Source organism: Podarcis vaucheri (assembly GCF_965113315.1).
Source record: "Podarcis vaucheri genome assembly, chromosome: 1".
NCBI lineage: Eukaryota > Metazoa > Chordata > Lepidosauria > Squamata > Lacertidae > Podarcis > Podarcis vaucheri.
In genome coordinates, this window is record NC_138759.1 from 61988528 (window position 1) to 62010058 (window position 21531).

General features: G+C 43.8%; 1 protein-coding gene across 8 annotated transcripts in view; it reads left to right on the top strand.

Moving 5' to 3' along the window:
• The window catches only part of NAV2 (neuron navigator 2), a 543877-nt gene that overhangs the window by 504682 nt on the left and 17664 nt on the right, over positions 1–21531 (top strand). For all 8 annotated transcript variants that reach the window (XM_082223099.1, XM_082223101.1, XM_082223094.1 and 5 more), the window contains 10 exons: positions 850–995; positions 4412–4584; positions 7859–8012; positions 10966–11125; positions 12236–12336; positions 14340–14435; positions 15866–16034; positions 18316–18551; positions 19750–19904; positions 20852–21120. In XM_082223099.1, coding sequence (XP_082079225.1) covers positions 850–995; positions 4412–4584; positions 7859–8012; positions 10966–11125; positions 12236–12336; positions 14340–14435; positions 15866–16034; positions 18316–18551; positions 19750–19904; positions 20852–21120 — 1659 coding nt within the window. The remainder of the gene's footprint in view (positions 1–849; positions 996–4411; positions 4585–7858; positions 8013–10965; positions 11126–12235; positions 12337–14339; positions 14436–15865; positions 16035–18315; positions 18552–19749; positions 19905–20851; positions 21121–21531) is intronic.

Genomic DNA, 21531 nt, shown 5'->3' on the forward strand with positions numbered 1-21531 from the left:
TCTGATGCCGGGCGGGGGGAGGAGGCTGTTCCCCCCCCCCACCTCCCGGCATCGGAGCTTCGTTCTGATGCCGGGCGGGGGGAGGAGGCTGTCCCCCCCCCCCCGCCCGGCATCGGAGCTTCGTTCCGATGCCGGGCGGGGGAAGGAGGCTGTTCCCCCCCCCACCTCCTGGCATCAGAGCTTCGTTCTGATGCCGGGAGGGGGGAGGAGGCTGTCCCCCCCCCGCCCGGCATCGGAGCTTCGTTCTGATGCCGGGCGGGGGGGAGGAGGCTTCCCCCCCCCACCTCCCGGCATCAGAGCTTCGTTCTGATGCCGGGCGGGGGAAGGAGGCTGTTCCCCACCACCACCTCCCGGCATCGGAGCTTCGTTCTGATGCCGGGCGGGGGAAGGAGGCTGTTCCCCCCCCCCCGGCATCGGAGCTTCGTTCTGATGCCGGGCGGGGGAAGGAGGCTGTTCCCTCCCCACCTCCCGGCATCGGAGCTTCGTTCTGATGCCGGGCGGGGGTGGGGGAGGAGGTTCGAGGACAGTGGGGAAGACGCGCTGCGCTTCCCCGCTGTCCCGGAGATTTCCCTATGGGCTGTCGTCTTGCGAAGCAAGCCCATAGGGAAATTCGTTTTGCGAAGCGCCTCCAAAACGGAAAACCCTTTCGTCTAGCGGGTTTTCCGTCTTGCGAGGCATTCGTCTTGCGGGGTACCACTGTAGTTCTCTGGGCTGGCTATGAAGAAGGTGGGGCAGGCAATTTTGATTGCATGTGATAGCAAGGGGCAGTAAGGGAGAATGTCCATGTATAGGAAGAAAAAGGAAGATGCCATTTCTGAATGCATTTAACTAGGTTTAATTACCATGTAGGAAGTGGGACTGCGCAAACCACTGATTTGCGGATCCGGAGGCAGCACTCCTCGGACAGTGTCTCTAGCATTAACAGCGCAACCAGCCATTCCAGTGTGGGAAGCAACATAGAATGTGACTCCAAGAAAAAGAAAAGAAAGAACTGGGTATGTATGCTTCAGCAGAGCAGATCAAATGAACTGAAGTGTGTGTGTCTTATCAGCATTACAGAAAACACAGTACATGAGCCAAGTAGTCTATGTAAATGCACTGCCTTGAACTAAAATGATTATGATGGACATCCAGTGAATAAATATTAATTTATGCCCATTTTTAGGACTTGACAAAGTTTTGGCTGGAAGTGGTTGACATCCAAACAACATGTTGTACCACAGGAGATCTGTGAATGGATCTCTCAATTCCCCCCCTCCTCCCTGAAATGCATCTACAAGGTTTCTAATTTCAGAGCAGCTGAAGTGGTGGTTTAACCCCTTCCACTGTGCTGTTCAGTGAAGTATGGACTCTGTCTCAGCTTATGGTCACCAAAAGTGGTGTATTTTTAATATAATGGGGCCAACAGCAGCCTAGAAGGGGAAACAATTCTGACTGGAAAAATGGTATGCAAGGGAAGAATTAGTTTCTCTCTCTCTCTCTCTCTCTCTCTCTCTCACACACACACACACACACACACACACACACACACACTGCTCCTCCAGATGAATTTTTCATGCCATAGGTGTGGAAATGTGAATTTCAGTACAATACTTGTTAAGAATTCACACCAAAAAGTAATCACCAGTCTTTTGGCTAAGATCAAGTATAGCATAAAGTAATTCTATGACTGAGTGTTATGCTGTTCATCTGCACAGGGAGTTGGACGTGGTGGATTTTACTTTACATAGAAATCAGTTGCTAAAATCTAGCAGTCAAATAGTAATTAGTATTTGTGTCCGTGATAAATGTGTGTGTAAACTGTCTGCATAAGGAAAAGCTCCACTCTCTTGAGTAGTCTTAGTAAAAGTATTAATTATGTTCATTATACCTTGGGCCCTCTTTTGACTATTGCCTTGGCAAAACAAAAATACAAACAGGTCCTGCAACCAGAACATTTGTTATCCAAAATCTCAGTTGTCCAAATGCAAAGAATTATACCCAAACCTTGCTATACAATTGGCTGATTCAGATATTCAAACAGCCAGAGTTTGTCCTTGTTTTTATGCTGGTCGGTGGCAACCATTACAAGCAGAGGGAGAGAGTTTGGTACAATCAGGGAGCAGGAGTGATTGGACAAATCAGCTTTTCCTTTGTTTGGCTTTTGCTGATTGGTGGCTACAATTTCGGGCAAAAAGCATGGCAGGAGAAAGCACTGAATAGAAGTGTTCCCATAGGAAACAACTCACTATGCAAACCTAATGAATGATTTCCTGGGACTGCATTGTGTTCGGAAAGTGAGACCTATGTGTATCAGTCTTTAAGCTTAATTTGTGGTAGAAGCCTTCAAAATAACCATTTTCACTTCCCATTTCTTCATTGCTCGCCGCTTATTGTATGCAAGGTCCCATGTGCTGGAGGAAAGGTATCTGATATCGAATCCCGTTTTTTGTGATACTACCTCTGCCATCGTGACGTTGCTTTTATCGTAGTTTGAACAGATGAACTTAGTTCCTGTAGTCCCTTTGCGTCTTTGGATTTTGTGTGTTGTAAGCAAATAAAGAGATGTTGCCTCCTATCCCTATAAAAAGGGTTAGCTAACATAAGACTTGTAGATCCTATTCAGCCCACTAAGGCTTTTTCCTTGGAAAAGGTTGACTTCCCCACCCCTGCAACAATGAAACTGCAGGTGAGTTGCCAACATTAATATTCTCCAGTATCTGGATTTCTGCACTTCCTCCCCTTCTGGATCTTGACTTATGCTTGTTTGAAAATGGGCCTTCCCTTACCCTCAATAAACTTCTTTCTCTAGTATTTCATTATCCTTTCAAGAGTTTCACAATGCAAATTCTGTCATGGGACAGAAATAACTTTCTGTCAATAATGGAAAAGAGCATGTCAGCCTGATGCCTGCTCCTGTTTTTGCTGAATATTATGGGAGGCCAGTAATTTACAGAGTCTCACCTCCTGCATTCTTTTAATCAGCACATGGAGAGGAATTGTCTCCCCTTGAGGCTCCCTGACCTCTGCACCTCCGACCAAGAGTGGAAAGGGTCTCTACGCATGTACAGTTTTATACATGCAGGGCATGTGTTCAGGATTGGAGACCTGGTTGTGTGCAGGAGGTTCTACAAATGTATAGTTGACAAAACATGTGCTTGAAAAAATGAGAATAGGGTTATTATGGTCAGTAACTTTGATGGATTGTGTACAGGGCTTTTGTGCACAGTGATTCTGAGAGATTATGGTCATGTGTACAGGCCCTACAAATGTATACTTACCAGAATGTGTGGCAGACAATATGAGCATAGAGTTTTTGTGTACAGTAATTCTGAGGGATTATGTTCGGATCCGACAAATGTGCACTTGACCAAATGTATGGTGGAGAAGTTGAGAATGGGGCTTTTGTGCAAAGTCATTTTGAAGGATTATGTGAGATCCTTTGTTGTGTTGGTAGGAAATAATTTGGGTGACTTGCAAAATATAATGGGTGGAATTCATCATAATGCTCTTCTAATCATTCTGTCTGCACAAGCGTTGCAGCTTCCCTGATGGAACAATACCCCCTCTTCTCCGCCACATGCTGCCCTGGGGGTTACCTTGACCCCAGCCAAGCCAATTTCAGGTGGGGCACAGGGAGGCAGAGCCCAATTGTGCAAGCAGAACTCCTTACACAGGGCTTCTGCTGACAGTACTGGCTAGGTGAATCCCATCTAATGTGAATTTATATTGAACTCTGTACATCATCCTTTCAGCTCTGTGAAATGTCCCAGGCCTATTCTGATCATAAGATGACATGCTTTACAATATTATTTTCCATAGTAAAATGATTTGTTTTGTGTGTGTGTGTGCTTTTGTGGATGGGTGGGGTTCATGTTTGTCTGAGAAATCCGGCGCTTTCCCTGTCACAGGCTTTATCTGTTAAAACTTGTCTTTTTTTCCTTCCCGCTTCCCTTTTTGCTTGTACTTCCTCTGGCAGGTCAACGAGGTAAGAAAGATGTATTTTAAATTTTAAAATACAAAGCTAACTAATCCATTTACATGATTAACGCTGTCAGCATCAATAACCTCATCTGAGCCATGTCATTTCATAACTGCAACCTGTGATAACACCGTAATAAAATTGTCCTTGAGCCGAAAAGAATTTGCAATGTCTCAGAGTGGAAAGGTGTGCTTCAGAACAGGGCTTGTCAACAGCCAGCACTTTTGCAGTGTCTCAGACAATGTCCTTCTTAAACACAGTGTAAAGATTTCCAGAACAGAAAGGTGGCAATCTGTATTTCCATTGTCAATTTGTACTGCCCAAAATGGACTTTTGTAACCATTTTTTAAAGTGTTGCATGCTAACTATTTTCTCCTGTTCCTTACTTATCGTCATAAAGCAGAGTTTGTTTTATGTATAATCTTTCTTGTTCTGCTCTTTTTCTTTCAGCTGCGTAGTTCCTTCAAACAAGCATTTGGTAAAAAGAAGTCCCCCAAATCAGCATCTTCTCATTCAGATATTGAGGAGATGACGGATTGTTCCCTGCCTTCATCGCCAAAACTGCATCACAACGGCTCAGTTGTCTCTACGCCATTACTGAGAACATCCCATTCTAATTCACTGTGAGTTGACTTTGCATGTTAAAAAAGAGTTCCTGTTGATATGTTGCTGTTGTTTTATGCTGGAATTGGAGTCTGTTTTTCTGTGGACTCCATAAAAGAACAACACATTAAGGATTAAGTAGATTTTCTTCAGCTGAGGTTTATTTAGTCAGATACCTGAAGCCAGGGCCAACTATAATGTGGGTATTTGCTTTATCTTTTTTCTTGCTTGCTTTTGGCTGTTCATTTATACAGTGAAGCTTACTTATCCACAGTATACCTTGAATTGCTAAATCAGACCCAGAAGTCATCAAAGTGATCTTGAGAGGACATTTTTTAAACGTCCACTCTAGATTGTAGCTTTGAGGAAGACTCTAAGGCTCAGGAGAAGCTGTCAAAAGTTGTTGAAGGGGTTCAGGAAATGGTGAATGTAAACAGTGTTGCAAAGGTTGAATAATATTCTTCCATGCAACCTCAATGGTTAAGATGATTTTCCACTGCCCCTTATAGTCAACTGTGTGTGATGGTAAGATACAGAATTTAGTAGAGATTAGAAAACAGGGAATACTTGACTCTGAGAAAATCAGGCATTACTAAAATTAGCATTCCTGAAACTAAAAGCCCTGTAGATTAAGATGTCATAGAATCATATATTTTTATTTTTAAAATTCTCACTTATCTATGTTATCTCATTTTCATCACTCTGAAACTAGCCTATCCTATCCCTGTAGTACTGAATGGTGAGCAAAAGCTTAAAGCCATGTAATCCATCATGTCTTTTAGATGGTGCCTGTCATCAGTCAAAGTATGTGACGAGTCTTGACAAGTACCAAGTACCTGAGGAATAAACAGGCCTACAGAATTAAGGAGGAGAAAAGCAGAGCACTAGGCTGCCTAGGGCTTCAGCACTGATTTATTTGGCTTCTGAGTGTACCCTTTATTAGAAAGCAGAAGAGCACTATGAATAGATATATGTAGTGTTAATGTTTCCCAGATTCAGCCTACGTAATATTTTCAGCCTGACAGTCATGTAAGCAAAGACTGTATTTTATCAAGATGTATTGTATCAATGCTTGAAATCCAAAGTTTCTTTATATAGTTGAATTTCTTGAGTTGGTTGCACTTTGCTGATATCATTTAGTCCTTGGCACTTTATGTTTCTGTCATCAGTTTTGTCAGTCTTAACAAAACCAAAAGTTTGCAAGTACTCCATTGTGAACACAGAATTCCCAAACTAAGGGATTTTTTTTTTTAAATATTCATTGGACTAGAAAGTAGTTAGAAGCAATATTTTCCATAGTGCTCCATGGTCTTACACCTCACTGTTACCCAGAAAGTATGGGAGACTGAAAGAGAAGGGAGGGAATCATCCTCCTCTTCCCCTCACCATTGCTGCTACTATTGCAGCAGCTTCAAGGCAGGAAAAGGATGGGCGGGATATGGTTTGAAGGATGGCAGCAGGCAAGGATGATCTTTGGAGAAGGGGAAGGCTAGCAGAAACAGCCAAGGAGAAGCTAGGAATTCTCCAGCTTCAACAACTTTGGAACAAAAGAACCTCAAACTTTAAAAAAATCCTTGCATTCGAGGCAGGCCCTCAAAGTTAGTTTCTTAGCCTGAACTGAAAGAACTTTGGAAGCATCCCTAATATGGCAGTATCTAAATAGCACATGGGTCATGGGGCACAGAGGGGGCCCGCTGTGGCACTGGCTTAGGCAGTGGCGTAGCGTGGGGGGTGCAGGGGGGCCGGCCGCACCGGGCGCAACATCTGGGGGGGCGCTCGCACTCCCAGCTCTCTGCCCCTACCTGGCTCACTCACTCTCTCTCACTGCAGTGCTGGCTGTGCGAATCCGAGCCGCTGGGTCGCCGCCCACTGTGGAGGGGGTGGGTGCCAGGCGTGCGGAGAGAGAGCGAGGAACTATCTGGGGGAGGGACAGTGCAGTGGCCGCCCAGCGCAGCGCTGAGCGCGGGAGAGAACCACACCAGACCAGCCCAGGCAGCAGCAAGAAGAAGCTGGCAGCGGCGGCAGGTTAGGGGTTAGGGGGCGCAAATTACTTGCCTTGCTCCGGGTGCTGACAACCCATGCTACGCCGCTGGGCTTAGGGGCGCACTCGCGCACCCCAGTCCAGGAGAGTGGGTGGCAACATAGCCACCCATTCTCCTCACTCTACTGGAGCTGGCGGCAGGGAAGCAGGAGCATCTCTCTGCCCCTGGGTCAGGCCACTCTGCCCCCAGGTCAACCTTGACTCAGGGAAGGAGGAGCCTCGGCTGGGCGTGCCATGGCCACTCTCCAGAGTTGCGGCCAGGCACTGCAGCTGCTCTCCACCCCTGGGTCAGGACTGACCCTGGGAAGGGGGAGCTGTGGCTGGGCATGCCAGGCGGGAACAAGACACACAGAGGGTGATCTTCACCCTCCATGCTCTCCAGCCCCTGGCGCCGGCAGGGCGCAAGGGGGTCTCTGCAGGGGGGCACCTGGTTCGCGCCCCCCAGATTGTGCACCCGGCCCATGGCCTCCTCATGCTATGCCACTGCATGGATGGTAAAGCACCATTTTTATTCATAGCTCTCCCCTTGCTTTGTTGTTTCTTGACTGCAGTACCATATAATTGGTTTTTGATACTGCCGAGGGCTGGGGAAGCCAAGCTGGGGGGAATAAGATTTATTCACAGGATACACGTGATATGAAAAAATTGCCAGAAAATGGCAAGGGTGCTGCTTGTCTTTTATGCGTTAGGTAGTAATTTAACTCTGTTCAATTTAAGTAGGTGGGAGGGTGGAGAAAGCTGGTGCCAGGAGAATAAAACTACTTCTATCTTTCTTTTTTTTTAAAAGCCTGAACAGTTCAGAGTAAGCTGAAGAGGTATAGGATTCCAAAGCCCTCCAGAATCATACAGGGGCGCCCAGCTGTGCACTACACCTGCTGAGTACTAAATCTTTCTTTGAGGCCATCAATCTCCAAATGACTGCTGCTACTATACCTCCTTAATTTACCTGAGATTTTCAGGCTGAATAGATTTCCCAATGAACAACTGTACGTTTAACAGCAGCTTAACAAACTCTGTATAGGTCACAACCAAAATGGTAGTTTCTCTGCCCTTATTCCGCTGGCTGTCATCATACTTTTTTTCCTTGGGCAGGCTGAGACCATTCCTAATGATAGGGTCCCCTTTATCTCACCATTTTTGCCAAACAAAAATCTGGTTGAAAGCAGAGCAATGACACTTTTGATTTTTGCTAACGTTCAGAATTTTTGCTTCTCAAGCTCTTCGGTGAACGGCTCGTTATTATCTTTTCCCAGGATTTCAGAATGTATCGATAGTGAAGCGGAAACAGTCATGCAGTTGCGAAATGAGCTGAGAGACAAAGAGATGAAGCTAACCGATATCCGTTTGGAGGCCCTCAGCTCCGCCCACCAACTTGACCAACTTCGGGAAGCTATGAACAGAATGCAGGTAGGAAGGAACTGCAGCAACACACATGCAAACTTTAGAAAAGCCTTCTGGGCTTGCTTAGCCCAGCATTCTCACAAACAGGGGCAAACAGATGCCTGTGGGAACCCCCCCCCCCAAGCAGGACCTGAGTGCAACATCACTCTCCCTGCTTGTGATTCTCAGCAGATGGCGTTCAGAGGCATACTGACTCCCAAAGCATTATTTTGTCCCTCCTGAACTGTCCTTCATTGCTCTGCTTTTATGAGAGAAGGAGAAAAACATTTCTATATCCACTTTCTCCACACTTTGCATCATGCTACGAACCTCTATCAGGTCTCCCTTTTTTAAAGGTGATATCGGAAGTTTTATTTTCAGTCCCTTTCCTAATAATTCCCTAGCGTGGCATTTGCCTTTTACACAGTAGCAGCACGCTGGGTCATCGCCTTCATCGAGCTGTGCACTACAACCCCAGGGTCTCTTCCTTGGTCAGTCACTGTCAGTTCAGACCCCATGAGCAAATATGTGAAATTTAGTGTTGGGGTCCCCCCCCCCCACACACCGCATCACTCTACACTTGCTCACATTGAAATGCATTTGCCATTTTCCTCTCCACTTACCTAGTTAGGAGAGAGCCTTTCCAAGCATCTCACTACCCCCTTTTGTTTTAACTGCCCTGAACAGTTAGGTATCACCAACAAAACTTGGTTACCTCACTGCTCTCTCCTAACTCCATATAATCTGTGGAAAGTTAAAAAGCACAATTCCCAAAACTGAACCTCAGGGAGCTACACTACCTATATATATATATCTCCATTGGGAAAACTGTCCGTTTATTTTTACTCTGTGATTCCTATTTTTTATTCAGTTGTTACTGATCCATATCAACACACACATCTACACGCCAAACCTAAAATTAGAGCTTCTCTGTAAAGATTTTACGTAACACTATATTTTTCATTCCAGAGCAAATGCCAAGGCAAGACCCTTGAGCCATGCTCATTAAAGTGGCCACTAATTGTCACCAAAGTGTGTGGATGGGCCATAGGGCGAGGCAAGGTGGTCACTCTTTGGCTACATTCTGCCATGAATATATAGATATTATACATCCCCACGTGTCTGTCATTTCCGCTTCATAAATCTGGCTCTTTGATCCCACTGTTTTAATTATAATTCATTTATTTTACTTGCAGTTTATGGCTTTGTTATTTATTCAACATGGGTGTTCAAAGTGACATCCAAACATATATTAAAACCTAGACAATGTTCTGAAAACAATAATACCAAAAAACCATATATGCAGCAGAGTAGAACCACACCCATCGTCAGAAAGCCCATTTAAAGCAAGACTTGAAAAATGTGTTTCTTTGAAGTTAGCTTCTCTTTTGGTGCATCTCTGTTGTGCTTTTGGGCCTTGTTACATGGAAATGTGAGAGCCAGTGTGGTGTAGTGGTTAGAGTGCTGGACTAGGACCTGGGAGGTCAGAGTTCAGATCCCCATTCAGCCTTGAAGTTTAGTGGCTACTCGAGAGAGAGAGGGCACAACAGCCACCACATCAATCAGAAAGAAAAAACAGTACAGCTACAAAAAGTGCAGAGATCCCTGCAGGTCTCATTACAATTCAAAGAAGATTGCCATGAAAATTTTATCAGCTCTCATGTGTAATTCTGCCTGTTTGGGGGAAGATTGACTTTGGGAAGGCCAAGGTGAGGGGATGGATAAAGTGGGGAAGCCTGGTCTACTAGCAAAGCTTGAAAAGGAAACGACTTTGATTGAAAGCAGAAGAGTGACTAGTGGGGTGCCACAGGGTTCTGTCTTGGGCCCGGTCTTATTCAACATCTTTATCAACGACTTGGATGATGGACTCAAGGGCATCCTGATCAAATTTGCAGATGACACCAAACTGGGAGGGGTGGCTAACACCCCAGAAGACAGGATCACACTTCAAAACGACCTTGACAGATTAGAGAACTGGGCAAAAACAAACAATATGAATTTTAACAGGGAGAAATGTAAAGTATTACACTTGGGCAAAAAAAATGAGAGGCACAAATACAAGATGGGTGACACCTGGCTTGAGAGCAGTACATGTGAAAAGGATCTAGGAGTCTTGGTTGACCACAAACTTGACATGAGCCAACAGTGTGACGCGGCAGCTAAAAAAGCCAATGCAATTCTGGGCTGCATCAATAGGAGTATAGCATCTAGATCAAGGGAAGTAATAGTGCCACTGTATTCTGCTCTGGTCAGACCACACCTGGAGTACTGTGTCCAGTTCTGGGCACCACAATTCAAGAAGGACACTGACAAACTGGAACGTGTCCAGAGGAGGGCAACCAAAATGGTCAAAGGCCTGGAAACGATGCCTTATGAGGAACGGCTAAGGGAGCTGGGCATGTTTAGCCTGGAGAAGAGGAGGTTAAGGGGTGATATGATAGCCATGTTCAAATATATAAAAGGATGTCACATAGAGGAGGGAGAAAGGTTGTTTTCTGCTGCTCCAGAGAAGCGGACACGGAGCAATGGATCCAAACTACAAGAAAGAAGATTCCACCTAAACATTAGGAAGAACTTCCTGACAGTAAGAGCTGTTCGACAGTGGAATTTGCTGCCAAGGAGTGTGGTGGAGTCTCCTACTTTGGAGGTCTTTAAGCAGAGGCTTGACAACCATATGTCAGGAGTGCTCTGATGGTGTTTCCTGCTTGGCAGGGGGTTGGACTCGATGGCCCTTGTGGTCTCTTCCAACTCTATGATTCTATGATTCTATTCTATGATTCTATGAAAGCTGTTGGGGATAGTGAGAGACAGTTAACCAGCTGGTAAGCTGTATCTCTTGTTTGTTTGTTTGTTTGTTTGTTTGTTTGTTTGTTTTTTTGTGTGTAAGAGATTTTTATCTCTCTTTGTGTATAAAAAAAAAAAGCTGAAAGGGCATGCACCTTCCATTCCCTTTACTGGCTGTTTTCTTGTTCTAATCTAGAGTGAGATCGAGAAACTAAAAGCAGAAAATGACCGGCTGAAGTCGGAAAATCATGGCAGTTGCAGCAGGGCCCAATCTCAGGTTTCCATTTCATCCTCTCCAAGGCAGTCCATGGGTCTTTCCCAGCACAGCCTGAACCTCACAGAGTCAGCGAGTCTTGGTGAGTAGGGCAGCCAACAGGTTTTATCCTGTAGCCGTAAATAAATAATAGCTGTAAATAATCGCTGGTGGCTAAGGTGTGAAGGTGGAAGGGCTGGGACAAACCCTTCCATTACAATATCATTGGCAGCTCTGTTTCACTTTGAAGCGTAGCATTCCAGCTATGACTTCAGCTGTGCAAAATCATGTTGGGAGTCGGTTTAATTGCACCGATTTGCCAAAGTAAAATTCTTTCGAGAGAAAACGCTGTTAATTTTTCTGTGGTCTTCCCTCATTTCTTCCATGTCTGTTCCAGATTGCGAGAGGAATGTCTTTCCATTATTTCAGGTCTTACGTACATTCCAAGAAGTGTGCGCTTCACAATTTCGAAAGCACCAAACCTGGCAGTGTTCACAGAATCAAGCAATTAAAAACCTAATTATCCAAAGCAAGCAACTGTTTGAAAGTTTGTGTAACATAAACACTTGCACCTACACTTTTCTTGGTGCATAATTTTCATTTATCTGTAAGGGCTGGAGTAAACACAGCCTTGCATATATTCACAAAAAGAGTAATACTGTAGTGTATTATTTTTTTTGTAGCAGGGTAAATCAAGACTATGAACCTACCCTTTAAGTTCACAAATTAATATCTGCTTCAGAAGTCCTGCTATTTGTCTCACCACTAGGAGAGGTTAGGTTGACTTCATCTTTCTTTAGTTGTGGGTGGGTCCTTAAAACTTATTTGGTCCACACACAGCTTTTGAATGTCACTCATTTTACTCTCTCTCTCTTCAAAGGTGATTCTCGCCCCCACCTTTGTTCTGAATCTGTTTGTCATTGTCTTGGGTTGTCTCCAATGCTAGTCTTACTCAGAGAAGACCCACTGAAATTAATAGACATAACTAACTCATGTCTTATTAATTTCAGTGGGTCCACTCTTAGTAGAATTAGATAGGGTTGTATGTTAAAAAAAAAGTTACAAATTTAAAACCTTTAAGTAGCTCGGGGACCCTTTTTGAGCTGAAAGCCAACTCGCAAATTATTTTATAAATGAAATAAATAACCATATGAGCGTATTTTCCCAGCTCACCATTTGTAACTAAAAAAGAATTTGTGTTTCCTGTCAACAGACATGCTGCTGGATGATCCCAGCGATGGTTCTTCTCGAAAAGAAGGTGGCAGGCATGTTAAAATAGTTGTCAGTTTTCAGGATGAAGTTAAATGGAGAGAAGTGAGTTATGTGTGGAGTTTGCTTTTCACCTTTTTCCATTACACGTTATCGGACACTAGGTCTGTTGGCATGCTGCGTAGACTGAAGTTTTTGCGAGGAAACCCACATCGTTCACTATTTTAAGTATTTTTGTCACTTGAAGTCCTATCTGTAGTCTGAAGCAATGCAGTCAAGACTCAGGTTTTGTCACTAGTTTGCTTCTAGGTAAAGGTACCCCTGCCCATACGGGCCAGTCGTGTCCAACTCTAGGGTTGTGCACTCATCTCACTCTAGAGGCTGGGAGCCAGCGCTGTCCACAGACACTTCCGGGTCACGTGGCCAGCGTGACGAAGCTGCTCTGGCGAGCCAGAGCCGCACACGGAAACGCCGTTTACCTTCCCACTAGTAAGCGGTCCCTATTTATCTACTTGCACCCGGGGGTGCTTTCGAACTGCTAGGTTGGCAGGCGCTGGGACCGAGCAGCGGGAGCGCACCCCGCCGCGGGGATTCGAACCGCCGACCATGCGACTGGCAAGTCCTAGGCGCTGAGGTTTTACCCACAGCGCCACCCGCGTCCCTAGAAGTTTGCTTCTAGGAAATGACTAATGACCCAATGGCTGATCATAAGAATAATGTTATGCTTAAATGAATGGAAGGTTATTGAAGCATACAAAAAAGGGTTTAATGCAGGAACAAAAATGAGGATCTGGCCAGTGGGCCAGATCCTGAACTCCTCCAACCCCTGGAGACCAATTTTGGCTAACCACCTGTTACTCACCTGATTTCAGGTGAAACAACTTCAAAGTCAATCCCTTCAGGGCTGTGCTGTAATCCTTTGATCAGCTGCATGAAAAAGTTCCCCTTGTGGGGAGAGCAGAACTACGGAATACTCCAGTGGAAAATAAGAAATAAGTTGTATGCAATATTAGTCATACTGTGAGTAATCCCATTGAAATGAATGGACATGATTAACCTAGGTCAATTCATTTCAGTGGGTCTGCTCTGTTGAAACTTTATTTTAGTGGGTTGCATCCAACTATTTCCTTAGTTTTCAAAGACTAAGAAAAAAAGGACTCTCCAACCCCGCCCTCAGAAGTACTTCCATTCTCAAAAGATCAGCTTTGGCCTGGTTCCCACTAGGACCTTTCCTTTATCATGGCTTCTAATGGGATGAATTTGCTTGGAGTTCTAGTCTAGACACAGTGCCAGCAGCCATGGATGTTGTGAAGTCCAGACCTGCTAGTACCCTAGGAACTTGGCATGAATAAAAGAGAAATTGAACCAAACATGCTTAGCTTGGAGGAAGTTTTCAAGATCTGTCTTGTATAAGCTGAAACATGCCCTTTCTCCTGTTCACTGGTTTTAAATTAACTTTTAAAATAAACATTACTAGTGACGAGTGATCCAAGACCTAGATCAGGTACAGGGTAATGAGAGAGGCACCTGTTTATCTGCAGAACTCGCCTCCTAGGTTTAGAAGGCTTGTAATGTCACATGGGAGCACATTTTTTGACTTCTAAAGGGATCTGTTGTAAGCTTCATGGTAAGAATGATTTGCAGAAGTCAGCACAGGTTTGACACAAATGGTTCCTTCCAGACTAATCCTACCTGTGTTTTTAGATTGGATTCCTAAATTAGTGGATTATGGAAATGCTCTGGATATAATTTAATTCTGGTCATAATTCAATAAATCATTTCACAACCCCCCCCCCCATATATTTCAGTTAGCAAAGTGGTTAAATTGACTGCATTAGTGTTTAGGAACTTGGCACATAATTTGACAAGGTGCCAGTGAGCATACAGAATTCTTTGTGTCTAGGTTCTGCCCTATTTGCGTGAGAAATCCCCAGCGTACATGCTTTCCTAGTCAAAGAATAGATCAGGTCTGCAATGGCACACATGTAGGGGTTATGTCTCGGCCCAGGGATGTACACCAAAGTAGCTTGGATGATGGTGAAATAGTTTATATAGTGCTGCAACAGCACCATATTTGCCTTTCTTTTAACATATTTGTATGTCTTTAGGATTCCAGGCCTCGCCTCTTCCTTATCGGCTGCATAGGCGTCAGTGGAAAGACCAAATGGGATGTTCTTGATGGCGTTGTTAGAAGGCTGTTTAAGGTGAACATTGTTATTTTTGTTACTTCTAACAACTTGGATAGCTTTGAAAGCTATTATTTTTTATTTAGGCAGAAAACTCTTCTGACAGGTTCCTTTGCTTCATCAGTTTAAAGTGAGGCTTCCCCAAGGCCTGATGTACCGCAGCCTGCAAAACATACTAACTGGAGCAGCGTATTTCTCTTTATGTTGTATACATTATTTTTTTACACCGTATATAATGTAGGCTTCTGAAAAGTCATTAAGTACTGGCTGCAGTGTGTGCTAAATAATCTTACTTTATTTCAACATTCCTATCTTTAAAACAAAAAAAGTGAAAAGAGAAGACCAAATGCACAATGTATATCTGGTCATATGGTATATCCTTCTTGACCACTGCAGCCTCCCAGCTCCAGAGGTTCAAATAAATGCCAACTGAGGATATTCAAGACCTGTACAGTGGTACCTCGGGTTACATACACTTCAGGTTACATACGCTTCAGGTTACAGACTCTGCTAACCCAGAAATATTACCTCAGGTTAAGAACTTTGCTTCAGGATGAGAACAGAAATCATGCTCCAGCGGCGGGGCAGCAGTGGAAGGCCCCATTAGCTAAAGTGGTGCTTCAGGTTAAGAACAGTTTCAGGTTAAGAACGGACCTCCGGAATGAATTAAGTACTTTACCTGAGGTACCACTGTACTTCCATTGTAATATGCAGTGTGGCAACTGACACTTTTCCTCTGATACTTGTGATCTCACTGAAGGAAGAGGTTTCATGCATTATGCCATAGCCTGAAATGGAGGACTGTAAGAAATATCTTGCTGGGTGAGGTCAAAATTCCACCTAATTCATTCTTTCCCACCTATGTTGTTGAACCACTCCTCCCATCATCTCTAAAGCTTTTGCTGGCTGGAGCTGATAGGAGCTGGGAGTCCAAGAACATCCAAGGACTCAACATCCGGGAAACACCTTGTCCAAAAGTAGCCTGCCAGATGCCTCTGAAAGTTCACAACCAGTGTAGGGAGATGGCAACACCCCCTGTTGCTGTTGTTTTTGTCCAGCACCTGGCCTCTTTTCATAATGTATACAGGGCTTCATATGTGTCTGCACCTCTTAATTTAAATATACAGTGCATATACAATACATTTCACATAGACAGAAAAGTCCTATATTAACTCTCTTACATGGAAACTGAGTGTGATGGTGCAACAAGTACTGAAATCTCTAGTGAGTCTGCTGATATGCTATGTGGTTTTTGCATATATCTGTTACCCTTTCCCTCTCTTTACTCTTTGATTAAAGCAGACTTTGGGTTTGCCTTTCTTCATTGCACAAATTAGTTCATTTTCAAAATGAAAAATGCAGTTGTGAAAGTTCAATATTAGGGAACCAAGACCCTTGAAGATAAGGTTGATGTATTGTTATTATTCTTTTCTACTTTCCTTTCACAGGAATACATCATTCATGTTGATCCTGCGAGTCAGCTAGGGTTGAACTCCGACAGCGTCCTGGGATACAGCATTGGGGAAATCGTTCGCACAAATAGCATGGAGACACCTGAGCTGCTTCCCTGTGGCTATCTGGTTGGTGAAAACAATACCATATCGGTGACTATCAAAGGTAAATTATAGGTGATCCATTTGTTACTGTTCTTTGTAATTACAGGTTTTGCCAGGCGTTGGAGAAACCTCAGAGGAGCAAGAGACATTTTCATGAGTTTCTTTCTTCTTCCTATCCTTTTCATGTCTTTCTTTGAGTGAAAAGTTCCAAATGAAGAAGCATTCATGTTCACTGACGTTAGGGTGGTTGCATAAAAAAAGGAACAGGGATCTTACACCTTGGAACTGCTGTATAGAAGATGGAATTTCAGCCAGTATTTTTGCTTGTTTGTAATTGTTGACTATCAGGCAAGCTTCGACTGCTGAAGTTTATTTATGTATATTTCAAGTTATTTATTTAGGCATTTCAAGAACTACGCTAATGCTGGATTTTAAGAGTCAGGTTATAGTACATATATTTTTATACGATCAAAGTGCTTTTTAAGTCGTTTCATGGTAACATTTCTACCTTCCAGATATACAGCTGTTCATACAAATGTTTAAGCTTGATAATTTTTAGCAGGTGATAAACATTCCATCCCTATGTATTCTCCCAGCTGAAGTTCCATCTGCGGGATTCTAAGAATTGCTGACCTTTTTCACAGTCAATTCTCCCTGCTGACATTGCTTGTATTCTCTCCCCCCACCCCCCAGTGGAAGTTTTTCTGCCAGAAAACATAACATTCCCTCTAATATTAAACTTTGGCAGCGAGTGCCAACAGCTATGTAGTCAAAACACAGCCACTAAGAAACAGAAGGGAAGTATCAATATGCTCAGAAGAATGCCTTGGTTTACAGAAATATGTGTGCAGATACATTTCTAAACAAAAAAATATGGAGGAAGAAAATATTTTTAAAGCTAAGAGAGAACCACCACCACCCTGGGGTAACCATGAAATATTGAATATCAGTTGGAGGGAGGGGGAACCCACAGAAAAGGGGCAAGGGGCAATGGAACAAATTGTCGTGGCTAATGAGAACCCTGCCATGGCTAGCTGGCTAGTTGGAATTCTGAACAGAAAAAATCCACACTGCAATGTTTCATTGTAGTCTCCCTTGTTTATCCCATAATGTACAAAACAAGATTCAACATATAACTTGGTTTTTCAGGGGAAAGAGAAGTATTTTGAATTCAGAGGAAGTTTTTATGGGGTGGAGGCGGGAATGCTGTTTTAAAGTGAGCAAAGTGTGGCATATTTACATGACAATCATCATAAATGTGTAGAATCTGGAAGCATGAATCTACCCTCTTGAGCCTTGGCTTCTTAGAGCTAGTCTAAGGGGAGTGACGACTGTGTGGGTCCAGGAAGTGATCAGTGCTTCATTGGAAGTACCATCCACCTTGATGGAGGCACTGGTGTGTTCCCTCCTGTAAACCTAGAAGTACATAACAATTATCTAGAAGCACAGAAATATCGAGTTGGAAGAGACCCCAAGGGTCATCTGGTCCAACCCCAATGCAGGAATCTCAGCTAAAGCACCCATGACAGATGGCCGTCCAACCTCTGCTTAAAGACTTCCAAAGAAGGAGAGTCCATCAGCTTCCAAGGGAGTTCATTCCATTGTTCAACAGCTCTTACCGTCAGAAAGTTCTTCCTGATGTTTAGTTGGAATCTCCTTTCTTGTAATTTGAAGCCGTTGCTTCGGGTCCTAGCCTTTGGAGCAGGAGAAAACAAGCTTGCTCTATCTTCCATGCGAGAGTCCTTTAGATCAGGCATAGGCAAACTCGGCCCTCCAGATGTTTTGGGACTACAGCTCCCATCATCCCTAGCTGGTCAGGAATGATGGGAATTGTAGTCTCAAAACATCTGGAGGGCCGAGTTTGCCTATGCCTGCTTTAGATATTTGAAGATGGCTATCGGATCTCCTCCCCTCTTAACCAGGCTAAACTCCCTCAACCATTCCTCATAAGCTTGATTTCCAGCCCCTTGATAATCACAGGACTTCAAGTGTGTTCTGGCCATGGTGGAATACATTGAAGCTGAGTCCTTATCAGACAGGTGTATTAAGTATCCTCAGTTTAAGAGGTGGGAAGGCAGCTTGTTCTGGACAGAGCTGCACTCCCCTGAAGTGAGCAAGTTTAGGAAAGCCTATCCAGACATGTAGATGCTGAAGTGTTTTAATCTATTTTATGGTTGGTTTCAATTATATTTAAATGGTTTTTCTTATAATTTAAATAGTTGTTGTAAACCACTTAGAGATTGTGCTACAATAAAGTGGTCTATAAATGTTGTTAAATAAAATCTTCTGGAGATAACTTTTTAGTTCTTAAGTTTTGAATGCCATGTCTTCTGTTGTTACAGGGATTGCAGAGAATAGTTTGGACTGCCTGGTGTTTGAGTCCCTGATCCCCAAGCCTATTCTGCAGCGCTATGTGTCACTCCTGATGGAGCACAGGAGAATCATCTTATCTGGCCCAAGCGGCACAGGAAAGACCTACCTAGCCAATCGCCTGTCAGAGTACATGGTCCTTAGAGAGGGCAGGGAGCTGGCTGATGGTGCTATTGCAACATTTAATGTGGATCACAAGTCCAGTAAGGTGAGTATTCATATAATTGACTCCCCCCCCAAGTTTACTATTTACAAATCCCCCCCAAGTTTACTATTTACAAATCAAAATAATTTGTTCCTGAGCAGCTGATTGGTGCAGTAAAGGCTCTGATGCATTTGCCTGCCTTGCAGGCATGCAGGTGACACTATTCTTGTAGGGTGAGCTGATGTTTCTTCTAGGTGGGATCTGAAGGACTGTAATCTTAGGAGACACCTGTGAACTCCCCAGCATGAAATCAACCAGTCAGTCATTTTGTTTGTATGCTGCCTTTCCAACTTTAAGACCATGTTCAAGGCGGTTTACAACGTATAAAAAGTTACATAACTACAAACATAACAAATGAAGCCAGATTTCCACCTAAATCACAAGATCCGAAATAAAGATACCAAAAAATAACAGCAGCAACAACCACACCCCAACAAAAAGCCCTCAACAATACCTCAGCCTAAGATTCTGTTCAGCAGCCTTAGCTTTGGTAGCTGGAATCAGTCAGGGCCCTGCCCTCCCAGGCCATGTGGAAAAAGGCCTGCAAGAGGACCACTTTTTCTGTCTAGTGAAGAATAGTATTCAGTTACTAATTAATGTCCTCCTAGGAGTCCTCCATTTTGTAATTCTGAGCCTGTGTCCTGTGCAATGACATTCTTGGACCTGGTAGCTTTCTGTAGAAGGCTTTGTGCAGAAAACTAGTTGATACCTTGGTGACTTTACCTGGCCAAACCTGGCAGCCCCAATTTTGTTACCCTCATCCTGTCATGCAATGCATGCTTTTCATGGTCCTGGCTCCACCCTGTCCCCAGACACCACCTTTCGTTACATGATCACTTCAAGAGAGATCTGTTAATGTCTACAGAGGCAATCTCAATTCTTTGGGGGTATCAGGGGACATCTGTGAACTGCCCCAGAATGAAAGAGGACTACCCTTTCCCGTCTCGTGTGAAATAGCATTTAGTGGGATCATAATCAGCTTTTCAATTAAGATTCTAAGCAAGATGTCAAATTTATCTGAGCTATTATACATTCTATTCAAAAGCTTATTTCTCTTGGGAGAATGTTGGCGCTGTGTAGTTTGCTATCACATCCTTAACAGAAGACTGTTCTACCACTGAATCTAGCCACTTTCATTTCTTTCAAGATCTTCAAAAGAAATGTCTGAAAGCCAATTTTCTCTTTTGCATCTGCATCACAGGAACTCCGCCAATACCTCTCCAACCTTGCCGACCAATGCAATAGTGAAAACAATGCTGTGGAGATGCCTCTTGTGATCATCCTGGACAACTTGCACCATGTCAGCTCCCTGGGAGAGATCTTCAATGGGCTCTTGAACTGCAAGTACCACAAATGGTAACAGCATGTTCTGCCTCAAACTTTCATGAAAGGAAAGTGTGTTTGCTCCAGGAGCATTCCTTGAGACTTGACCTGGCTGGATCCAACTCGTGATACTATTGAAATCAAACGTGAAAAATTAGCCATGGCTTAGTTCCCATTGAAATCAATGGGATTTAACTGAAGTGACCTTTTTTAGGGCGTAATCCAAACTCCCCAATACCACCAGTAGTGTGGCTTTGCAGAGCAACAGGGCCACTGTCTCATCCTCAGCCCTATCAGTCATGGCAGCAGAAGGTGCAGGGTTCAGGATAATTCGAGGCCATGCTGTTTTCAATGACATTAAGATTTGCTTGGGATCCAGTGGTTCCTGCGCTTGCTCAGCCTCGCCCTTGGAACACCCAGTTCTGAGGCTTTCTGGTGGTTCATGCCAGTGAAGACCCCAGTAATAGGGCTTCCTGACCACCGGCATGTTCAGCAGGAGCCTAGTTGAGCCAGGAAAGCTTGTGGAGAGACATCTCTGCCTAATCCAAACTACCACCCCAGCCTGGCATGGGGGCTGATTTTTTCTGCCCATCTTGGTCCAACCCAGAATAAATAAAATGTATAAGACCTGCAACCAAAGATTTAGTAGGCTGGTGGGTTAGTTGATATTAAAATGTGGAATTTATCCACCCTGTGCAGTATTCTCCCCCCGCCCCCCATTATTCATTCACAGATTCTGTACCTTCTGTTAAGCAGATGAAATATTCTGAAATGTTCTGTAAAATCACAGATACTCTCAGCCAATACTGTGTGAGGGATGGAGAGGTCTGATCATTGTTGTTTAGGCTCAGATAGTTTTCCTTCACATGCCAGTGGTAGTAGCAAAAAAGTAGATAATGTGATTACTTAAAGATTTTCTTTTCTTTTTTTTACATACTGTGTTTTCTAGACGTTAATACTGACTGATCTGTTTCCCACAGTCCCTTCATTATTGGAACTATGAACCAGGCAACTTCCTCTACACCAAACCTTCAGCTCCACCACAACTTCAGATGGGTGCTGTGTGCCAACCACACTGAGCCAGTCAAGGGCTTTCTTGGCCGTTTCTTGAGAAGAAAGCTCATTGAAACGGAGATTGGTGGCCGTATGAGAAATGCGGAACTAATTAAAATTATAGACTGGATTCCCAAAGTCTGGCAGCATCTCAACAAGTTCTTAGAGGCCCACAGCTCTTCAGATGTTACTATTGGTGAGAACTCAGAATTATCTGTTAGAGCTCTTGACGCATGTCTAAACACTTGGTCGAGAACATAGATTTCATCTCTACATAAGATAATAGTTTACTTTTTCCTTAGTGTCCTAATTACATAAAAATGAGAGCTTTATGAGGCATGGAATCAGGTACATTACGCTTTTTGTTATAATGTGAACCCTATAAAAATAGGCTGTGCCCAACTATTGAGGGAGCTTGATTTTAAATGCCTGCTCACTAAAGATGCCTTAGCAAATGTTCAACTTGTAGATAAATCCTAGTCTATTATTATGGGTTAACTGGCTCCTTTGTTGGTGCAGTGCTTTATCCTAAGTGTTTCTCCTCTCTTGTCATTTTTTGCTTGATGTTGTGGCTGTAATTAAATCCATATTCACCAAAGATGCTTGG